The sequence below is a fragment of the Akebia trifoliata genome, chromosome 3 (genome assembly GCF_017979445.1).
Source record: "Akebia trifoliata isolate Shusen 1 chromosome 3, ASM1797944v1, whole genome shotgun sequence".
In the NCBI taxonomy this organism is placed as follows: domain Eukaryota; kingdom Viridiplantae; phylum Streptophyta; class Magnoliopsida; order Ranunculales; family Lardizabalaceae; genus Akebia; species Akebia trifoliata.
In genome coordinates, this window is record NC_141377.1 from 31,466,869 (window position 1) to 31,487,450 (window position 20,582).

The 20,582-nt window shown below is 34.6% G+C and overlaps 1 protein-coding gene across 1 annotated transcript; it reads left to right on the plus strand.

The window, feature by feature from the left end:
* The first annotated feature begins 719 nt into the window (after nt 1-719).
* LOC147406380 (uncharacterized) lies at nt 720-20,582 on the plus strand. The gene is made up of 2 exons (XM_086434387.1): nt 720-1,730; nt 19,893-20,582. The coding sequence occupies exon 1, from the start codon at nt 784-786 to the stop codon at nt 1,723-1,725; it is 942 nt and encodes a 313-aa protein (XP_086290513.1). The 5' UTR covers nt 720-783; the 3' UTR covers nt 1,726-1,730; nt 19,893-20,582.

A 20,582-nucleotide genomic window follows, 5' to 3' on the forward strand; every position in this document is an offset into this window, starting at 1 on the left:
CATTATCCATAAATTTCATGTATAAAATTATGAACCATTTGAAAGAATTACTAACTATTAGAATGAACATTGTTTAAATGTGAAAGTCATAGATGTGTTTACTTGAGATACGAGTAAAACCATTTATGATTATGCATGCACCTCCACATAAAAAATGTGAGAATCGCAGCAAATCCTAATGGCAACTTCAGACCGATAAGTGATTAATGCCTGTAAGTCGTGAGTTCAATATCCAGTATGAGCATTAATTCCTCATGGGTTATCTGCAAGGGCACACCCTCACTTGCTTGGTGCGTGTGATATATGGGCGTTGTACGTGCCTCGAGATTAGTCCTTGGACAAGATCATAGTATATAGACTGTGTAAAGCCTAGATACGAGCCCAATTCCCTGTCTACAAGGATAATCGATTATTAAAATAAAAATAAAAATAAACATTAGAATGAGGGTTTATATGTGAGAATTAAATGATCTCTAAAAATATAAGTATCTTGACACATTATTCGACATGATATTGATAGAGGCCCACTCTACAGAGTCTAAAAGATATTCACTGATGGGCCCATGTAAGGAATATCTCTTGCATGATTGCCACATACGTGAAAATATTAGTATAATATACCACTTTGTCCAATTAAAAATTGCCACAAAGGATGAGTAAGATTAATACATAGTTGCACTCACTATGACATCATCATTCTATCAAAACTGTAGAAGGAATCCCCCATCTGTGAAGAAAGGGTGAGAGAGAGAGAGAGAGAGAGAGAGAGAGAAGGAAAGTAGGATGCTTCCACTAAAGCTGGTACGCTCTCTGGTTTTGGGAGAAACCATCAACAACTCTATCCTCTTTAATCAAAATCACCATCATCACCATCTTGATGATGATGATGGTGATGTCCACAATGATGGTGATGGTGATGTTCATCATGTCCACCATACCCATCATCAAAGTACTAGTAGAAGAACAAGAACGAGAGGAAGAAAAGGAAACAATAGTAGCAACAACAACAACACAATGAGTCCATTACTTTACTTTCTTCCAACCAAAGAAATCATCAAAGACACGTACAGATTAGCAACCATAGCCAGAGACATGGGTATGGACCTATACCCTAACCCATCTCTCTCCCACATCATCTTCTCATGGCCATCATCATCATCATCACCACCATCATCATCATCATCATTACCATCATTATGGTCATCTTCATCATCAACATGGTCATTGACTGGAGATTCTGCCCCTCTCCCCTTCCCTTCCCTCATCTCTGCCTCTACTGCCCATCTTCACTGCTTTATCAACCTCTCTAGAGGTCTCTTCAAGCTTGTTTTCTACAAATTCAACAACAACATTGAGAACCCTAACACTAATAATTGGAATTGTTCTTCACTTTCCCTATTTTCCCGAGTGACGGGTGATCGAATCCATAGCATGGATAGCTTTTCCAGAGTTCTTGCTGGAATGGGTTGGACCCTATTCAAGACTAAGAGCAACCCATCTCTTGTTTCTGGTGATTTTAGCTTCTGTTGCCCCAATTCTGTATATCTCTTCAGAAAGGTTGATTCTAATCGGGTTCAGGCTCGGCGATCTGATAATGGTGGCTCTACAACTGGGGAGTTTAGATTGAGAGAGCTGAGATTGCCTACATTGGATTTTAGAAATGCCCCTTTAAGGATTTTGCAGTATATACTTATCATGACCGATGATGTCTTCTATCTTGCATGATTCAGGTTTGTTTTCTTGTGCTTCATAATCTTACGGCCAATGTTATGTGCATAAATAAGATTTTTTTGTTATTTGTCTTTGTTTGGTGCATTAAAACTAAGTAGCATGACACACTGCTATTTTAAAGATTCAGTTCACATTGGATATTTGTTTCGAGGTTTTTTATGGAATTGTGAAACATAGATGGAGAACAAATAGGAAAGTGCACAAAGAGGAAAATTTTGGGTCTAGAACAAGTTTGTGTTTAAAATTTATTCTGTCTTTTTTCCTTATTTGACATTGCAATGCTTTGAGATTGCTCAATTCTTCCTACTAGTTTTAGCCAGATTTGAATCCCGGACATGCAAATCTTTTCCTAATAGGGCATGTTTTGAAGGGGGAGTTGAAGAGACAAGGGTGAGAGTTCCACCATCGTGTTGACCTTCGAAATTTGAATTTGGCTCAGCCTTTGGAACCAAGCTTAGGGTCCTGAGAGTTTTTTTCTTTTTCTGTTATTTTTTTTCCACAAGATCAGTAGGGTCTTGAGGGTTGAAATGACATTTTCAGAAAATATTGGGAAAATCTTATGTAACTTTTCCATCCATGCAAATAAAAGAGAAACATGAATGTATAGAACTTCCACTACGCAAAGATAGAATCAAAGACATCACACTACAATTTTTTACATGGAAAACCTTTCAATGAAGGTAAAAACCACTTGACTTAGTCTAGAACTTCCACTATGTGAAATAATAAGATACAACTCTTCTTTAGCCAAAAATAGTGGATGATAAAAGTCAAAAGTAAAAATTTCGACACTTGGGTAACTAGAAACGACTTACCGAAAAGGGTGTATTTCAAAAAGAAAGAAAGATTTCTTTCCATGACAAAAGGATTATAAAAACTTCTTAAGAATATAAAAAATGATAATTATAAATTTATTAAGAGAGGAGAAAAGTGAATACAGCTGGTGGTCGAGATGACCAACCACAAAAAAAGCTAAAAGTTACAAAAAGCGTCCCATCTAAAGACGAAATCCTCAAAAAATACCCCTTTAAACTCCAGACGTATCTTACACCAAAAATACATCAAGCCCAAAACACTCAAAATCAAGTTGTGAGCCGACAAAGTCACCCCTTTAAAGATTATCCTATTCCTTTCCAACTATAACCCCCAAGTAATAGCGAAAGGAAGAAGCCTCCAAAGAATTTTCTTTCTCCCCATGAACAAGGAACAATCCCAACTTTAGAATAAGGATAACAATGAATTTGAGAACATGTTGAAAACTTTAAAAAGACCGAGGAAGTGGGACCAGATGAAATAAGAAAGTTGACAATGCATCAAAATATGGTCCACACTCTCACCATTTGAATTACAGGAGTCACAAATCCTCGATTGATTAAATGATCGAGGGTGGAACTTGTCGAAGGTTGCTAGCCAAATGAAAAACCATACTTTTGATGGAGCCTTCGAACCCCAAATATATTTGAAAGGGAGTTGCATAGAGGGATTGGTAGGAGTGATCATACCTGCGGCGAATGATATCAATTAAGCATATTGAATCATGAATTACAGACTTCACAACCCGATATTGACTCACAAATTGCAGTTGAAAACACCGGTGGAATGAGTATGCAAAATCACCACTTAAATTAGGTTGGAATTTTTCTTCTTCCTTATCTTGTTCTCAAAGGATCTTCAAAATATCTTTCCTTTCTTATTTTTATTTCAAAAATTAAAATAATAATTTTAAAAAAGATACAAACTTTTGACAATTGCAAAAAAGAACCTAGAATGGGTGTTGGACATGCTTTTTCAACCCCCTATATTCACTCTCATTCTCTCCCCCATGTGTCTGTTCAAACAAGGTGTCCAAATACATTTTTTTGTTTTATTTTAATTGTTTTTTAATTAATGGTTGTTTTATTAATTTCATTTTAATTCTTAGGCTAAAATAATATATATTAAGATTCATATGTAGACTATTACAATGTTATAGATATGTAGGTTTCAATTAGGAAATCTTCATACTACTTAAAATTCAAAGTCGCTGCCATTCGTTTATGTTAGGGTATAAATGGTCCCTCAAAAATAGATTTTCATTTGAAAGACATTTTTCAAAAGAAAGTGACTCCAATGGTTAAACCATTGAGATTCGGGTACATAGCCACCAAAGTCTCCGACTTTTTCCTTCCTTGATTTAATCACGACTTTTTAAATAATACATGAATTTTACAAACTTCACGATTAAATCATGAATAATACGAAAATAATGAGGATGCAATTGAGAATGACATTGATTTGATGGTTTTGATCTGTTAAGGAATCCTAATTCGGACTCATAATTGTCATTATTATTTTTTATATATTTTGAATAGTATAAACCTTGAATATGTCATGGATTTGTGGTTACTTGTTTGTGGATGCATAAATGATATCAATATGGGAATTGGTGATTTATCATTTTAGTTTAATATGGAACTTAATGATATAATATAAGAACACCCACTAGTAGGAACAATTACATAGCCCTAACCTAGCATGGTCTTTTCTCGACTTTTTTCTGATGTTTCCCAATTTTACCAAAATTTTCCCTTGTTGACTTATTCGCAAACCTTGACTTGATTATTATGTTAAGGTAAAGGGATTTGGTTGAAGAGTGGGGAAGGTGTTAGGCACCCCACTCTCCCTATGATGAATATGGTTTCCTAATTTGGAAAATTTTGAGAAGTGTCCAAGTCTTGCGAATTTGGTCAAACTCTAGGACCTAGTAACAATGGCATGTAATTTGCGATAGGAAATTAGGAATTTTAGGACAATTGCACTAACTAGGCTCCTAATAACTTGAGTGTAGAAGAGTAAAGGGCCTATAGGTTTTAGAGACTTCTTGTGGATGGGCAAAAAAGTCAAGGTCCCTGATTCTAGTCAATTTGCATGGATTTTAGTAGATAAAGCCTTGAACTAAGGATTGAGATGATGGGTTTAATGGTCAATCTACCTTAGTGTGTCCCAACAAAATGAGGGCACGAGGGTAATTGGCTTTTTGTGAGAACCAAGGGTGATCAAGAGTTAAGAGAAGAAGAAGAATACAATTACCAAAAGACCAAGGTTGCCATATTAATGAAGGCTTGATGCATGGGTAAAATTGGCAAGTGTTTGGACTTTCTCGAGGAAGAAATAATTAAGGGGTAATTTCTCTAAAAAAAATCTAGAGCACTCAAGTGCATTAATCCCCAACAAAATTGCCTAATTAAATGGGCCTTGGGTGAATGAAGTTTTGTGTAAAATTGCATGTGTTGATGACTCACCCAAGGTTCTATACAAAATTGGTAAGGCCATGAGTGACCCAAGGCCCAAATGAAAATCCACCTAGGCCATGGGTAACCCACGGTTTAGCTTGGTTTTAAGCTTTTAAAACACATTTTGAAGAGTTGGTCTCCTTTGAGGTGGGGCCCTTTTGATTAAATTGAAAACTTTGAATCGGGCTTCACTTTGCTGGATTTCGAGAGCTCTCGTGCTCAGTTCGGACAAATTGGGGTGTCTACAATCCTATTTCGGGTTCATTGTTTAGAGGCCTTCCCTAAACAAGGTTTGACCAATTGATTTGGATGAAGTTAGATGGAGGGTAGATTTGCACACAAGGTTTATAAGTTATCAAAAATAAAAGAGAATGGTAGAAGGATAATTTCCTAAAAAAAGATGTTTAGATTACACTACATACTACCTTGGTTGCCTTGGACTTCTTCTTGATCTTTTTTTCAAAAGGTTTGAGAGAGATAGGGGGTTTAAGAGATTGAGAGAATATGATGAGATTTTTTCTTAGTTTCACGACAAAGGAATTGCTTGTTGGTAGCCTTGAGACCATAATGCAAAACGTAAATCAAGTCAACGGTCAAGAGTTTCGATGGAAAATTTGTAATTATTTATATTTTCACTTATTTGGGTCTAGATTTATCGTTTTATAGTTATTAATTTAGTTTTATGTTTCACGGTCGTAATTTTATGTTTTTGTGTGTGCCTATTTTGATATTTTATTAGCCCATGGTCTTAGTATAATATTTAGGGACAATTTAGTAACTTTAGTTTGTCTTATGTTTAAGTTTATTAGGGTTGAAAATTAGGAGAGAGAAAATTACGAAAATTAGTATTATTTGGTATTTTAATTTGACTAGGATTCTTAATTTATTTTCTTTATATAGATTGTATTAGATTTATTTTTAATGAATGAACAATGAAGATTTAATGAATAAAGAATGAGTTTCTTTAATGGAGTGAAGTGAGTTCTCCACCATTCTTGGTATGATTACAAGAAACCCTTGGTGTGGTTTTAAGGTTCTTTCTATCCCTTCTATTTTTTTTTCTAATATTTATTTTTCTTTTCTATTTTTTTTCTCTTGATTTTCTTTTAATTTCTTGTTCTTGATTTTCTTGATTATTGATTCTTAATTATTGATTCTTGAAACCTACAAACCTCAATTTATAATTATTTATCCTTTCTCTTAACCTTTAACCATTCTGTAACTCTTTTTTCTATTTACAATAATTGAAATAAAATTTTCATCTTACCTTTTGGGTTTGCCCTATCCTAAACCAAGTCTACCCTATATCCAAATACCCTAAACCTTCCCCTAATCCCAATACCCTTAACCTTGTAATTTCAAAATGTTTTAATTGGAAACGTTTTGCAATTGTTGCCCAAATCCTTAAACCAATCCCCAACTAGATTTCCCTAAACCCCTATATTTTCTTATCTCCCCTCAATCCTGCATCAGACGACCCTCTTCTATTTGTAGGTCATCAAGAAGGCCTTGGGGATATAATGGTTCACATATCACAAGTTGCATTTAATTTCAATCAAACCAAGAATGTGGACTCAAAATAACTTTCCACAATGAGGTCTTGATGGTAGTTTGCCATTTGGTCTCTTACCTATCAAGATGATCAATAATAGTAAATTACCCTCAAGATTCCAAAGAAAGCTTTTGAGGATAGGAAAGCCCATGCCTTACAAATTTGAAATATTTTCAAGAAATACCTTTAGAGACATGAATTTATCCTTAAAAAAGGGGTTCTAATGGTAATTTACCTCTCATACACTAACAAATCAAGGTTAGGGTGGTAAATTCCCACTTAGAATTCTCTAGAGAACTTTTGAGGGCAACAAGGGTCTAAGTATCCAATTCCCAAACTAGCCTAGAGTTCTTTTGATAATTAAAAATAAAAGAATAGTAGTCTGGTAAAAAAACTCTTGAAGATATTTTGATTTGTTGGGTAAAAAATGAATAGGAGAAAGCCAAGTGGAATGATTGTAGTCACTTCTTCAACGAAAGGCCAAGTAGCATGTGGCGACCAAGCCCAAGAAAAAGAAGAATGTCAGACTTAAATGATTTTTGACTGAATTTTGCCTTAAGTAACCCATTGACCATTCTTTTTTATTATTTGATCTTTTCCTTGGGGTTTGGGCAATTTGGGGTGTCTTCAATTCAAAAGCTTTTCTCATAAGGGAGAACCATCTGTCCCAAGTTCGCCCATTGTTTCGGGTGTATCTACTGTTTTTAGCTACATAATCTCATTGGCGTGGAAAATGTTCTATGAAGTGGAAATTCACGGAATGATGCATCAAGTATGTCCTTCAAGAGGACTTTTATTTGGTTCAAATTAAATGGAAAGAAATCCCATGAGAGAATCCCCCACAATTTGGTTTCGAGAACTACACTATATGGATGCAATTTTTTTCCTAGAATGGGATTTTGATATTGGCAAGGACAAAGGTGCCTATCTCTAGAAAGAGATCCTCAGTCTGGTCGTCTTGCTATTAATGCATGAATTTGATGAAAACATAGGTTCTAGATCTGGGGTACCCTCTTCCATCCTCTTATGGGTCCATTGCTCGAAGGCCTTCTCAAAACACGACTTGACTAATTGATTTGGATGAAGTTGGGGGGTTGGTTTGCACCCAAGGTTTCTAAATTAACAAAAGGAAAAGAGATGATTAGAAGGTGAAATTCTTAGAAAAAGATGTCTAGATTACATTGCACATTACCTTAATTGTCATGAACTTCTTCTTGATCTTTTTTTCCTTTAAAGACTTGAGAGGTATATAGTCAAGAGGATGAGAGAATGGGATGGAATTTTTCCAAAGTTTCAAGACTAAGGAATTGCTTGTTGAAGCCTTGAGTTGAGACCCTCTTCTATTTACAGGCTTCTTAGGAGCTTTTTGGATATAATGGTCCAAACATCACAAGTCTGGATTATTTTCAAGAAACACCTTTAGAGGCATGTATGTATCCTTAATATGATCTTGGTGGTAATTTACCACCTTATGTCTATCAACAAACAAAGGGTTGGATGGTAAATTCCCACCAAGAAGTTATAGAGCTCTTTTGAGGGCTTAAAGAGTCCAGTTGACTAATTCCAAAACTAGCTTAGGATCTCTTTTTATTTGCATTACAAATCAAGTCTTTATTGGAGAATTTTTAATGATGGTGGGGATAAAAATTTTAAATTCTAACCCAAGGGTGTGGTTGGCTTTGGTAATTAGATAAAGGTGGTAAAGGCACTCTTAGTTGCTTTAATTTGTTGGTGAAAAACAAGTGAAAAGATGCCAAATCTTTGAAGAAGCAAAAGATCAATGCAATTAAGGTAATTTGTTTTGTAATCTAAGCATCTTTTATAGGAATTTCTCCTTCTAATCCTCTTTTTTTCTTTTTCATAACTTAGAAGCCTTGTGTGAATATCACCCCCTAACTTCATCTAAATCTATCATTTCGGTTGCTCCTATTGGTATAGGGAACCTTCGAACAAGTTTCTTTTGACTTAAACATGTCAGGTAAGCATTTAGAAAATATTTTTTAATGCAAATGTGAAATATGACATGTTTGAACTTATATACATGAAAATTTCAGCAATTTGGATTTTTAAAACATGTGTAGAAATCAATGTCAAAACCCAAACAAATCAATTTCAATTAGAGAGATTTTTACTTGGATGAACTAGACTTTAAGGTGGTTCTATAAAAAAAAGAACCCATTTGGAGTCCTAATTTGATAATTATAGCATTGAGAAGATGTTGTCCCCAACTTTCTATCGCCACAGATACACACATCTTCATACCATAACTCTTAAACTATTCGATAAATTGCTTTATCTTTTGGTGAGTAGGAAGTCAACTTCAAGATGGTTTTCCAATTCGAATCAGCTCAAAAAAATTTCTCATGAAGGAGAACCATCTGCACAAGTTAACCTACTGTTTTGGTTGTATCTACTGTTTTAATGGCATTATCTCATTAGTACTGGGAAATGCTCTAAAATGTGGGGAATGAAAGAAAATGATGCATGGAACTTTATTTGATTTCGTTAGAAAGATGAGAGATCCCATAAGAGAGCCTACTATTTACTTTGGGGATATGCAGGTTATACTATTTGAATGCAAAAAATTTCCAAGAGTGAGATCTTGATCTTGGCAAGGACAAAGGTACCTATATCTAGAAAGAGATACTTGATGGTTTATCTTCCCTTTAATGCATGAAAGTGATGAAGGCATAAGTTCTAGATCTAAGGTACCCCCCCATCCATCCTTTTCCGGGTTCATAGATCGAAGACTTTCTGTAAGCAAGGCTTGACCGATTGATTTTGATAAAGTTGAGGGTAGTTTGCACACAAGGCTTCTAAGTTATGAAAAAGAAAAGAGAATTAAAATGAGAAATTCTTATAAAAAATGTCTAGATTACACTATACATTACCATAGCTAATTTGGCTTCCCAAAATAACATAGCACATGGGTGGGAAAATTACCTCTTTGCCCTTTTTTCTATTAAAATCACTTTGCATATTCCAAGGTTCTTGAAGTCAATAATTCAAGGATGATGTGTGTGGACAACTTTTTCCTTAGGCTAGTTTGGGAATGAAAATGAATGGATCTTTAAGCCCTCAAAGAAGTTCTAGAAAAACCTTGATTTGTTGAGAGACAATTGATGGTAAATTACCATCAAAACCTTCTTGTTAAATATAAGTCTTTGCCACCACTAACGTATTATTTGCAATTCTTCAAGTAGTAAATTACCATCAAGACCCTTTTGATGGAGGGTAAATAAAATCCAAACTCTTGGTTTTATTGAAAATAAATACTACCCAAAATTCTCTCAAGAAGCCTATAAATAGAGGGAGCTCAGGGCTTCAAAAAATCAATTCCTTAGCCTTGGAATTTGGAAAAATCTCATCCTCTTAAACTCTCTACCTCTTTCAAGTCTTTGAAGAAGAAGTTTAAGACAAGGTAATGTGTAGTATAATCTAGGCATCTTTTATAGGAATTTCTCCCTCTAATATTTTTTTTCCTTTTCATAGTTTAGAAGTCTTGCGTGCAAACCACCCCGAATTTCATCCAAATCAATTGATCAAGTCTTACTTGCAAAAGACCTTCGATTAATGAACCTTGAAGATGATGGAGGAGGGGTATCCTAAATCCAAAACCTATACTTTTATCACTTTCATGCATTAAAGGAAAGGATAATTAGACCAAGTGAATACACCCGAAATAATAGGTTAACTTGGGACTAATGATTTTCCCTCATGAGAAGTTTTTGAACTGATTCGACTTGGAGAAAAATCATCTTTAAGTTGACTTTCTACTCACTAAAGGGCAGAACAATCCATGGAGTAGTTTAGGAGTTATGGCCTGAATAAGAGGTATGTATTTGTACCAATAGAAAGTTGGGGACAACAGCTTCCCAAGGCTATCCCAAATCAGGATTTCAAATATGTTTGGTTCTTTTCTGATAGAATCATCTGGAAGTTTAATTCATTTTGGTAAAAAATCTCTCCAGTTGGAATTTATTTGCTTGGATTTTGACAATGATTTCTTCCCATGTGTCAAAAATCTAGATTGTTGAAATTTGTATCTATCTAGCTTTAAGCATGTCATATTTTGTATTTGCTTCAAAAACTTATTTTCATGCAATTTTTTATGTTTCTTATACTAAAACAAACTTGTTCAAAAGTTCCCCACACACCAATGAGATCAACCTAAGACTTGTTTTGAAAATCGATTCGGTTCCTACATTTTGTCTAAACTCTACTTTCTGTATACTATCTCAAGTTTTTAAAATCTTGTAAAATGGCCAAGTTTTGAGGTAACCATCACGATGATGGAGAGAGTTGGGATCTCAACACCTTCCACACTCTTCAACCTAATCCCTTACTCAAATCTCTTTGGTTTGATCTTTAGGACTCAATTTTATTTAAAAAAATATTTTCTTTCAAATGAAAATATGTTTTGGGTGCCCATGCACACCCTAAAATAAACAAATGGTGGTGACTCCAAATTTTAAGTAGTGTGAAGATTTCCTAACTGAAATCTACATATCTACAACTTGGACTCCAAGACCACAAATAAAGTTAGGGAAGTCGAGAAGAAAGTTCAAAATGGATGTTCGAAAAGGGAAAAAAAAGTTGGACTTGAAAGGGCATGGTGAAAATCCGAAAGGGTATCGTGATTAAAAGAATCAAGATGTTCACTCTCATTCTCTCCCCCCTGCATTTGTTCAAACAAGGTGTTGAGGTATGTTTTTTATTTTATTTTAATTTTATAGTTTTATTAATTTCATTTTAATTCTTTAGATTAATATAATCTATGTAGAGGGATAAAAATTCACTCTCATATGGACCATTCATTTGCACCATCAACACACATATTGAGAAAAACACATGGCAAGGTTTGGGTGGAATTATATGCAAGTAGGAAAGAATCCCAATTTGGGAGGATTCTTCCCTTTTAGATAATTATTTTATTTATATGGAGGTAAAAATTACAATTGTAATTGAATTAGAATTAAGGTTTCCTTTTAGGGGTTAGGATTTTTCTATTTAAAGAGCTAAGCCCATTGTAAAAAGAGAGAAATAATGGGGGAGGAAAAGAGGAGGAGAGGAGATCATGTAATAAATTCAGAATATAGAGGAACAACTTCCCAAGCCCATGATGTAGGCAGAACATGCCGAACCACCAAAAATCATGTGTTCTCTCTTTTCTATGTTTTTCCATTATTTGTATGATTTATTTGGTTGTGATCTTAATAGAATTGCAAATTTTGAGGTTTATCACAAAATCAACCTCTACAATTAGTGTCGTCCATGGGAACGACTTAAGAACATTCACGAAAGTCACAATGGTGAGATTCAACGGCGAAGTTACAATTAACCATCAAGATCTCAATCTGGAGTTAGGGTTTGCCACAACGATGACTCCTCTATAGGTTTAAGATCCCCAATCAGATCACTTTGATGAGGGATCAAGCATGATTTATTGACCGGGGCAAGTCTTCTATTGATCGGGATAAATATTTAATGGAATGATCTAGATTTGATTTGGTCACTTGTTTGAAGAGCAAATTGATTTGATTATTGAAAAATTAATAACTGACACGGTGACGTCATCATATCACAAGATGATCCGATGATCTGAATTTAAAACTCATTATAAGAGTACGAAAAATTAAGATCCAACCATGAGGCTAAAAATACAATTAGGTGTGGGGGATGTGTTGCACACGATGTTGGGTTAACGTGCACAGCTAAGGAGATGTTATTGTTAGGGTTGTCCCACTATTTCCAACCAGTCACAAAATAGAGGTGTTACTAGATAATTTAAAGCCACTCTGGAGCATCGATAATTCAAGGGCTCTTTCATTATTACCAAAGATCAACGTCAATTGTGGGTTGAATTGAAATTCTTAGGGATTTATATCTTGAGGGCTCCTGCACATCCAACGGATAAACTCTTATATGTGACCATACGATAGAACATTCTTACGAATCTAGGAGTGCGACATAGGACATGTTTGTCTCTACTCATAGTAAACAACAAATAAGGTACCATATCTAACTCACTTAATATGATTTTAGTTTTTATTGAGTGGACTCATTCTAGTGAAGTTGTCTAAGTGCTAAGTCAAATAATGGCAAAGGGTCAATCCATGCTTGCAAAATTTGGGTTCCAGGACGACCTAACCACTCACGAAGATGAAAAGGTAAATTTAGGTGTATGTCCCATACATCATAGTTGATGTATGGGACCCCTATTCTATTTGAAAAAGTAACGGTAAAAAAGACTAAAGAAATTATTCAAAGTAAGGGGTGAATAGAGTGTAAGGCGTGACTATCAAATGTTTTATTTTATTTTTTATTCAAGAAATGCATATCATATTTGATGGTCACACCTTACACCCTGTTCACCCCTCTTACTTTAAATAATTTATTTATTCTTTTTTACTGTTTACTTTTTCAAATAGAATATAGGTCCCATACATCAACGGTGATGTATAACGCCATACACCTAAATTTACCTTTTCATCTTCATGAGTGGTTAGGTCGTCCTGGGAACCCAAATTTTGAAGCATGGATTGATCCCTTACCATTATTTAACTCGGCACTTAAACAACCTCACTTGAATGAGTAAACTCAATAGAAACTAAAATCAAGTTAGGTGAGTTAGATATGGTACCTTTTTTGTTGCTTACTATAAGTAGAGAAAAATGTGTCCTATGTTGTACTACTAGATTCGTAAGAATGTCCTGTCGTAGGGTCACAAGTTGGGTGTGCACGAGCCCTCAAGATATAAATCCCTAAGAATTTCAATTCAACCCACAATTGACGTTGATCCTTGGTAATAATGAAAGAGTTTATCCATTGGGTGTGCATGAGCCCTCAAGATATAAATCCCTAAGAATTTCAATTCAACCCACGATTGTTTTTTATCCTTGGTAGTAATAAAAAAGCCCTTGAATTATCGATGCTCCAAAGTGGCTTTAAATTGTCTACAACAACACCTCTATTTTGTGGATGGTTGGAAATAGTGGGACAACCCTGACATTATCAATGCTTTGAACTCTCGTGATTAACAACCTGGCTATATCATCCCAAGCCTACAATAACATTTCCTTAGATGTGCACGTCACCCAAACATCGTGTGCAACATCTCCCGTACCTGGTCTTATTTTTAGCCTTGTGTTAGGATTTTAATTTTTTTCACATTCTTGTGATGGGTTTCAAATTCAGATTGTCAGATCAACTTTCGGTATGATAACCTCACCATGTCAGTTATTGCTTTTTCAAGAATCAAATCAATTTTCTCTTCAAATCAAATCAGTTCTAGATCATTTCATTAAATAGTTATCCCCATAAATTGAAGGTTTGCCCTGGTAAATAAATCGTGCTCCATCTCTTATCAAAGTGTGACTTGATTGGGGATCTTAAACCTACAGAGGAGTATCGTTTGGCGGCCCCCAACTCCAAATAAAGATCTTGATGGTTAATCGTGACTTTGTAATTGAATCTCATCATTGTAATATTCGTGAGTGTTCTTAAGTCATTCCCATGGACGGCGCCAATTGTAGAGGTCGATTTTGTGATAAACCTCAAAATCTGCAATTCTATCAAGATCACAACCAAATAAATCATACGAATAATGGAAAAACATAGAAAAAAGAGTACACATTATTTTTTTTTACTTTGTTTGACATATTGTGCCTACATCACGGGCTTGAGGAGCCGTTCCATTATATTCTGAATTTGTTACATGATCTCATTTCCTTCTTCTTTTACAATGGTCTTAACCCCCTTTAAATAGAAAAATCCTAACCCTAAAATGAAATCTTAATTCTAATTAGATTACAATTGCCATTTTGACCTACATACAAATAAAATGATTATCTAAAAGGGAAATATCCTCCCAAATTGGGATTCTTCCTTATTACATAGAATTCCACCCAAACTTTGCCCCATGTTTGTCTCAAGATGTGTGTTGATGGTATGAATGAATGGTTTGGATGAGAGAGAATTTTTATCCCTCCACAATATATATTAAGATTCATATGTATATTATTACATTATAATATGGTAAATATAATATATAAACATATTTATATATAAATTATAAAATATATAGTATTGTATAATACATTATTATATCACTACATTATATTATATTATAAAGTAATGAATATAATTTATAGGCATTTATATAATCTAGAGTTCGCATGTGCCTATGCTCGGGCATCCTCTTTGGGATTAAGGGGTAAAAGCGGAAAAATGTTAGGGGGTATTATTAAAAAATTTGAGGTTAAGGAGTAAAAGTTAAAAAACAATGAAGTGGGTTATAGAAGTAGAAGAAGAAATATAGTAAAAGCTAGAGGGGTGAAGTAGAAAGGCAATAAAGTGCCCCCACAAAAGTGCAATTGGCTAGGATGTTTATCCTTGCTGGATGAAGTTTGTCCCCCACAAAAGTGGGCCCTATTGTGGTCTTTTATTTTATATATATGGGTTGGGTTCCGCTAACTCACAAGAAAACACCAGATCCCAACCTTTTGAGGCACAAAATCCAATGGTTGAGATTTATTTGTATATTGATAACACATCTCGGAGATACTTATCCCAGGGATAAATCTCAACCATTCAATTATGTGTTTTTTCCATGAGTCATTCTTCACGAGTCACGAGAACTTGGCTATATATATAATTTATGCAATGGCAATTTAAAAAACATTGTGCATTGGCCAAAAAAGCATGGTGGACAAATGTTTTGGGTCCCTTTTTTGCAATTCTAGAAAAATTAGGTCTTTTTTTAAAGGTATTATTTTATTCATTTTTTTAATATTCTTATTTCATTTTTCTCTCAATGTAAAAGAAGATTCTCAAATACCACTTTGATGGTGCAAGGTAAGTATTTAATGTTCTCACTAACCAAAATTCGAATGCCACTTCTTTCATGCATTCATCGGAATGCTTTCCTCAAAGAAAAGTGAGTCCTACCTACGCATGAGGAGGGAAACCTTAACATTCTTCCCCTTTTGACTTAGTAGGGATCCTCCTCTTCAAACCTGTCATATTCCTATTAAGTTCATGCCTATCCTTGGGTGGTGGCTTAATCATCATATCCATACCTTACTTTTCGATATGGATCATCTCAATTTACATTTTTTTTTTTTTGGTAGAATATCCCAAATCCATTGATATCTTGCATCAATGTAATTGGATTTAGAATGAAAACTTGATTCTTACTCAAATGAATTGCATCAATAAAATGGTCCAAAACAAAGAAATTATAAAACATGCAATCTTGATGTAAAAGGTGTCATTATCAACCCAAAGATAAGCAAACCCCACAAAGACTATCATGTTAGTCATCTAAGTTGGGTAAATCAAATTCCTTATCCTCTTTTGAGACCAACACAACGTGATCAATAACTAACTGTTTGTCCCTTCGAAGTAATTTTTTTATTTTTGGCAAGTACAAATTTATTGCGGAAGAAAGAAAAATGTACAAGGTAGTCGAGATGACCAACCAAAGAAGAAAAAGGTGGAAAACAAAACAAAAGCTTACTTGGAGCACAACGTCTCCCACCTAAAAACAAAGGCCCTGCTTGTTTGCATGATAAAATCATGTAAAACGTCGGAGTGGTAAAATATTCTGGTTCTTTACGTTTTAAGCGCGCTTGGTTGGAACATTATGATGTGTGTCCGCTTGTAAACCCTCGTAAAACAATGTAAGAATAAAGAGAAATCTCCATAAAGTTTTGTGGGCAAAAATGCTTCGCAAAATCTCGTAAAAAAGTCGGAATGAAATTGCTCTCTTGGACTCATTTCATAGAAGCTCCACACTTATTTAGTAGCAGCTCCACATAGAAGAAGCACTTGTAGGTCCTCTCCTCAACTTCATCATTTCTCTTCTCTTTCTTCATTCTGTTAGAGAAGAAGAAAATGGGATAGACAACCCTCCTGTTCGTCATCTCCATATATAACTAACCCTCTCCATAGACATCCTTCTTGTCCGTCTTCTCCAAACTAGGAGATTCAGCCCTCTCTATGCCAACAAGGTTGGCCCCCTTCCACAAACCCATCTAAATCAATCAAATCTCTTGGGTTTTCTTTCTCTTAGCTCTCTGATTTCCACCTAACTTAGGGTTTTTTTTATTATCATGAATTAATTCCCATTAGATCTGAAATTTTGAATCAATTTTGTTAATTATTGTGAAACCTAAACCTAGGGTTTGATGTTCTACTGTAGGATCCATAACACAAATTAATGTATTACATCTGAAATTTGAATCAACTTTTTTTTTTGATTGGTTTGAATCAACTTTGTTAATTACAATGAAACATATTGATACAATCTTCCCCTCTTTTAATTAGAGTGAAACCTATGTTCAGTCATTCCTCTAAGTAAATAAAGATAAATATTTTTTTGTTATAAAAATTATTATTTTTTTGTTTTTCTTGACAACCAAGCACCTGGAAAATATTACAGGAATTTTCTAGAATAATTACCAAGCATTTCAACTGCAAAACACTGTAAAAATTCGTAAACGTAAAACCCTCAAACACAGTTTTGTGTTTTCGAATATTTATAGTGCAAATAAGCAGGGCCAATTTTCAAAAAATACACCTTTAAACTCAGTAAAACGTTTCCACCAATAAAACAATAACCCTAGTATTGACAATGTGATATCTTGAGAGAAGGCTTCCATTCATGAAAGCATCTCTTGTTCCTTTCCAACCACAAACCCCAAAAATGTGCAAATGGAAGTCATAAGATAGTCACCGATAATATTTTAAAAATTTGTATAGGAGGGGAGACATTTAGTCAATGTACATTAATGTGAGATATCTTTGGATTCAAGATGTTTCAAAAAAGAAATTGTTGTAATGTGTAAAGATTCATATTAGCTAGAATGGTATGGATTCGATGACAAACCCAAGGAGAAGCATAAGTTTTATAAAAGCATGGTTGGTTTGGATATGGTGGATCTTTAAGTCCATGTGGGGGGTTATTGGTGGGATTCACTCCTTGTATGAAGGTGAGATCCGCTTTACTTTGGGGCATAACATTCTAGTGGATGCATGAAAGAAGTGGTGTTTGACTTTCAATTTGGGTTGGTGAGAGCATTAATGTTCACCTTGTCACATCAAAGTGGCATATATAAGGGAGAAAGAAAATGAAAAATAGATTTTTTGGGAACCTTTGTGAAGGGAAATTACCACAATTTTATTTCGCTAGTGGCGAAATCTTCCCAACCAAGGAGAATTGATGGGAAGATCAAGGATTGAAGAGTAGATTTTATTTTATTTAGTTTTTTTTTTTTTTACGGCTTTCTTTTTTATGTTTTTGGGTTTTTTTTCATGTTTTATTAGCCCATGGTCTTGGTATAATGCTTAGGGGTAGTTTGATAAATTTAGTTTGTCTTTTATTTAAGTTTACAAGGGTTGAAAATTTAGGAGAGAAAGTTATGAAAGCTAGGTTATTTATTTATTTGGTGCATTCAACTTGGTTGATGCCATGGAAATCATTAGGGTGATTCCAAGATAAATATATCATTTTTTTTAAAATCTTTTTCTTATCTTCTATCTTCTTCTTCAATCCATCTTTTCTATATTTTTATTTATTTATTTGTGAGAGATCAAGAACTCTCTAATCCTTTCAAGAAACCAACCTATAAACTCTGTTTTCTTGATTTTTTGATTTCTTGAATTCTTGATTCCTAAATTCTTGAAACTCCTTTCCTGTAACCTTTAATCCTTATCATATAAACCTTAACCCTTACTCTTTTCCCCTAACCTATTGAAAATATCATAATTGTAAACATTTGTAATTTTAGGCCATTAGGATTGTGGTCATAATTGCAAAATGTTAAAATTAAACCTTAACACCCAAATCCTTTTGGGTTTATCCTATTGGAGCCCAAAATCCTTAACCCAATCCCAAACCAGATCCCCTAACCCCCCCCCCCCCCCCCCCCCCAACCCAAAACAAATTTCCTCTTCTTCCCTCATCGTCATGCATCACTTTGAGAGAAAGAGGAGACAACATGAAAATTCTAGTTCCCATTGGTGATTTGCATGCCCATTCCACAGATTTTGTTGGTTACAATATTTTTGGTTCAACATTGGGTTTGTGAAGTTTCTAATCCCTGGTTTGGCGTGCTTGATCTACATTTCAATTATCTGTTATCTTAAAGTGCTTTTTAGCGTTTTTGGTGCAGTGAGAGATCTATCTTCTAGTTGAAATCCACATTTTTCTCTTAACTCCTGTATTTACTAAAGAGTTGTAATTTTCATTCTTAATGTTTAGCATCATCTAGTTTTGATCAGATGAAACTATCCCACTATTTTACATAATGGAAGTTATGGACTAGGTCTCTTGGTTTCTAGCTTCATATTGAATGTTTTTCCTCGTGATGTGCTCTCTATAGTCTATTATTTTTACCTTTGGTTCCGTCGGTTTTGCTCTCTCACATGTTCTATATGTTCGTGTTACTCTTTGATTTGCATGTAGACAGTAAAGGTGTGCAAGGTTTTCTCAACAGAAAAACATCATATTCTTTCTTAAATAACCTGCAAGAAAAAGCTATGTATCTATGAATTGTTCGCTCTAAAACATAAAACCAAAGAGAATTCATATTCAATTTCTTTATAACCGAATAAAATTAAAAATTAAAAATTTATGTGTGATTTGGTTCAAAGTAATCTCAACTTTTTCAGTAAGTTGACTTTCATGAATTTTGCAATGAAGCGTGAGAAAATGAGGATGACATTGAATTTGATGATTTTTATCATTTGATTAATACTAACTTGGATTGATGATCGTAAATGTTATATTTTGAATAATACAAACCTGGAATGTATTGTAGATCTATGGTTATTTTTTGTGGATGTATGAATGAACAATGTGAGATTTTGTGACATAACATAATTACCTCAGTTTCTATGTATCAGTCTAGAAGGAAAAATGACTTACTTTGAACTAGTTACTTCGTGGTACTGTCCAATATGAATCCGTCAAAATTACTCTTTCTGAAATCCAATTTCACAAACCTCCGTTCTTGTTTATTTGATTTAAATTTCAGTGCTGTGGGGTTATTTCGACATTATTAGTTATGAAAATTAAGGGTATTATAGGTAGCCTAGCATCTTAGTCGTACCTATGGGAGTAGTCTGGTATTTTAATAGTTGCAAGTCGTATAAAAGCCACATAAACTCCAATTTTTCATAATCTTTTGTTGAATTTCTAAAACTTGAAGAAGGCTTTCTTCTTAAGAGAGAAATTATTCCTTTTATAATTCTTGTACTGGTATTTTCTTCTTGTTTTTATTCATATTTTTTGCTGTTTATTGCTATTTTCATTTTTGTGTGTGTGTATGTAGATGATGATATTGGTTGGTCTTAAGGCAAACTGACTAGAAAGGCGTCATGTGCAAGCTGACACTTGGGCACTTGCGCCATGAGGTTTCTACCCGACGGGGGATGTTGACAAGGGTATCAACGGGGATTAAGTCATGCCTAAGTTTTGATAATTGAAGGAGAGTTGGTCACTAGGCCCAAGGCCCTCACCCTTAAACTTTAGGAGGCGGCACCCAATGAGGATACTTGAAAAGGGGAATGCCAAGGACGGATTCTGAACGGTGAAGAGAGTTTGATATTTGACATGAGCGGCTTAGCTAAGCACGGTGCTTGACATGCCACAAACAAATGTTGACAGTGTCATCCCAAGACCTCTTAGGGGAGTGTTGATCTACCCAAGGGTGAGAGCGACATGATTTATGTACTATGATAGAGGATGATTGATAAGGCCCCCTATCCATTCAATGGAACGCAGATTGTTTTGACACTAAGCTCTCTGTTTGGATTGCTTGGATTCATCTTTGACTTCTCATCCAGTGGCCCTGTACCTTGTCTGTCAAACTTTAAACTCTTTAGGTAGGGCCTCTCTAAGTGAATCACTTAACATGTAAGTATAAATCCTTGTCCAATTCATCCACTTGAATGACACCCAAGAACAGTTTGTGTCAATTTACTTCTTTATAAGCTTCAGATAAGATCAGTTATGTGATGAA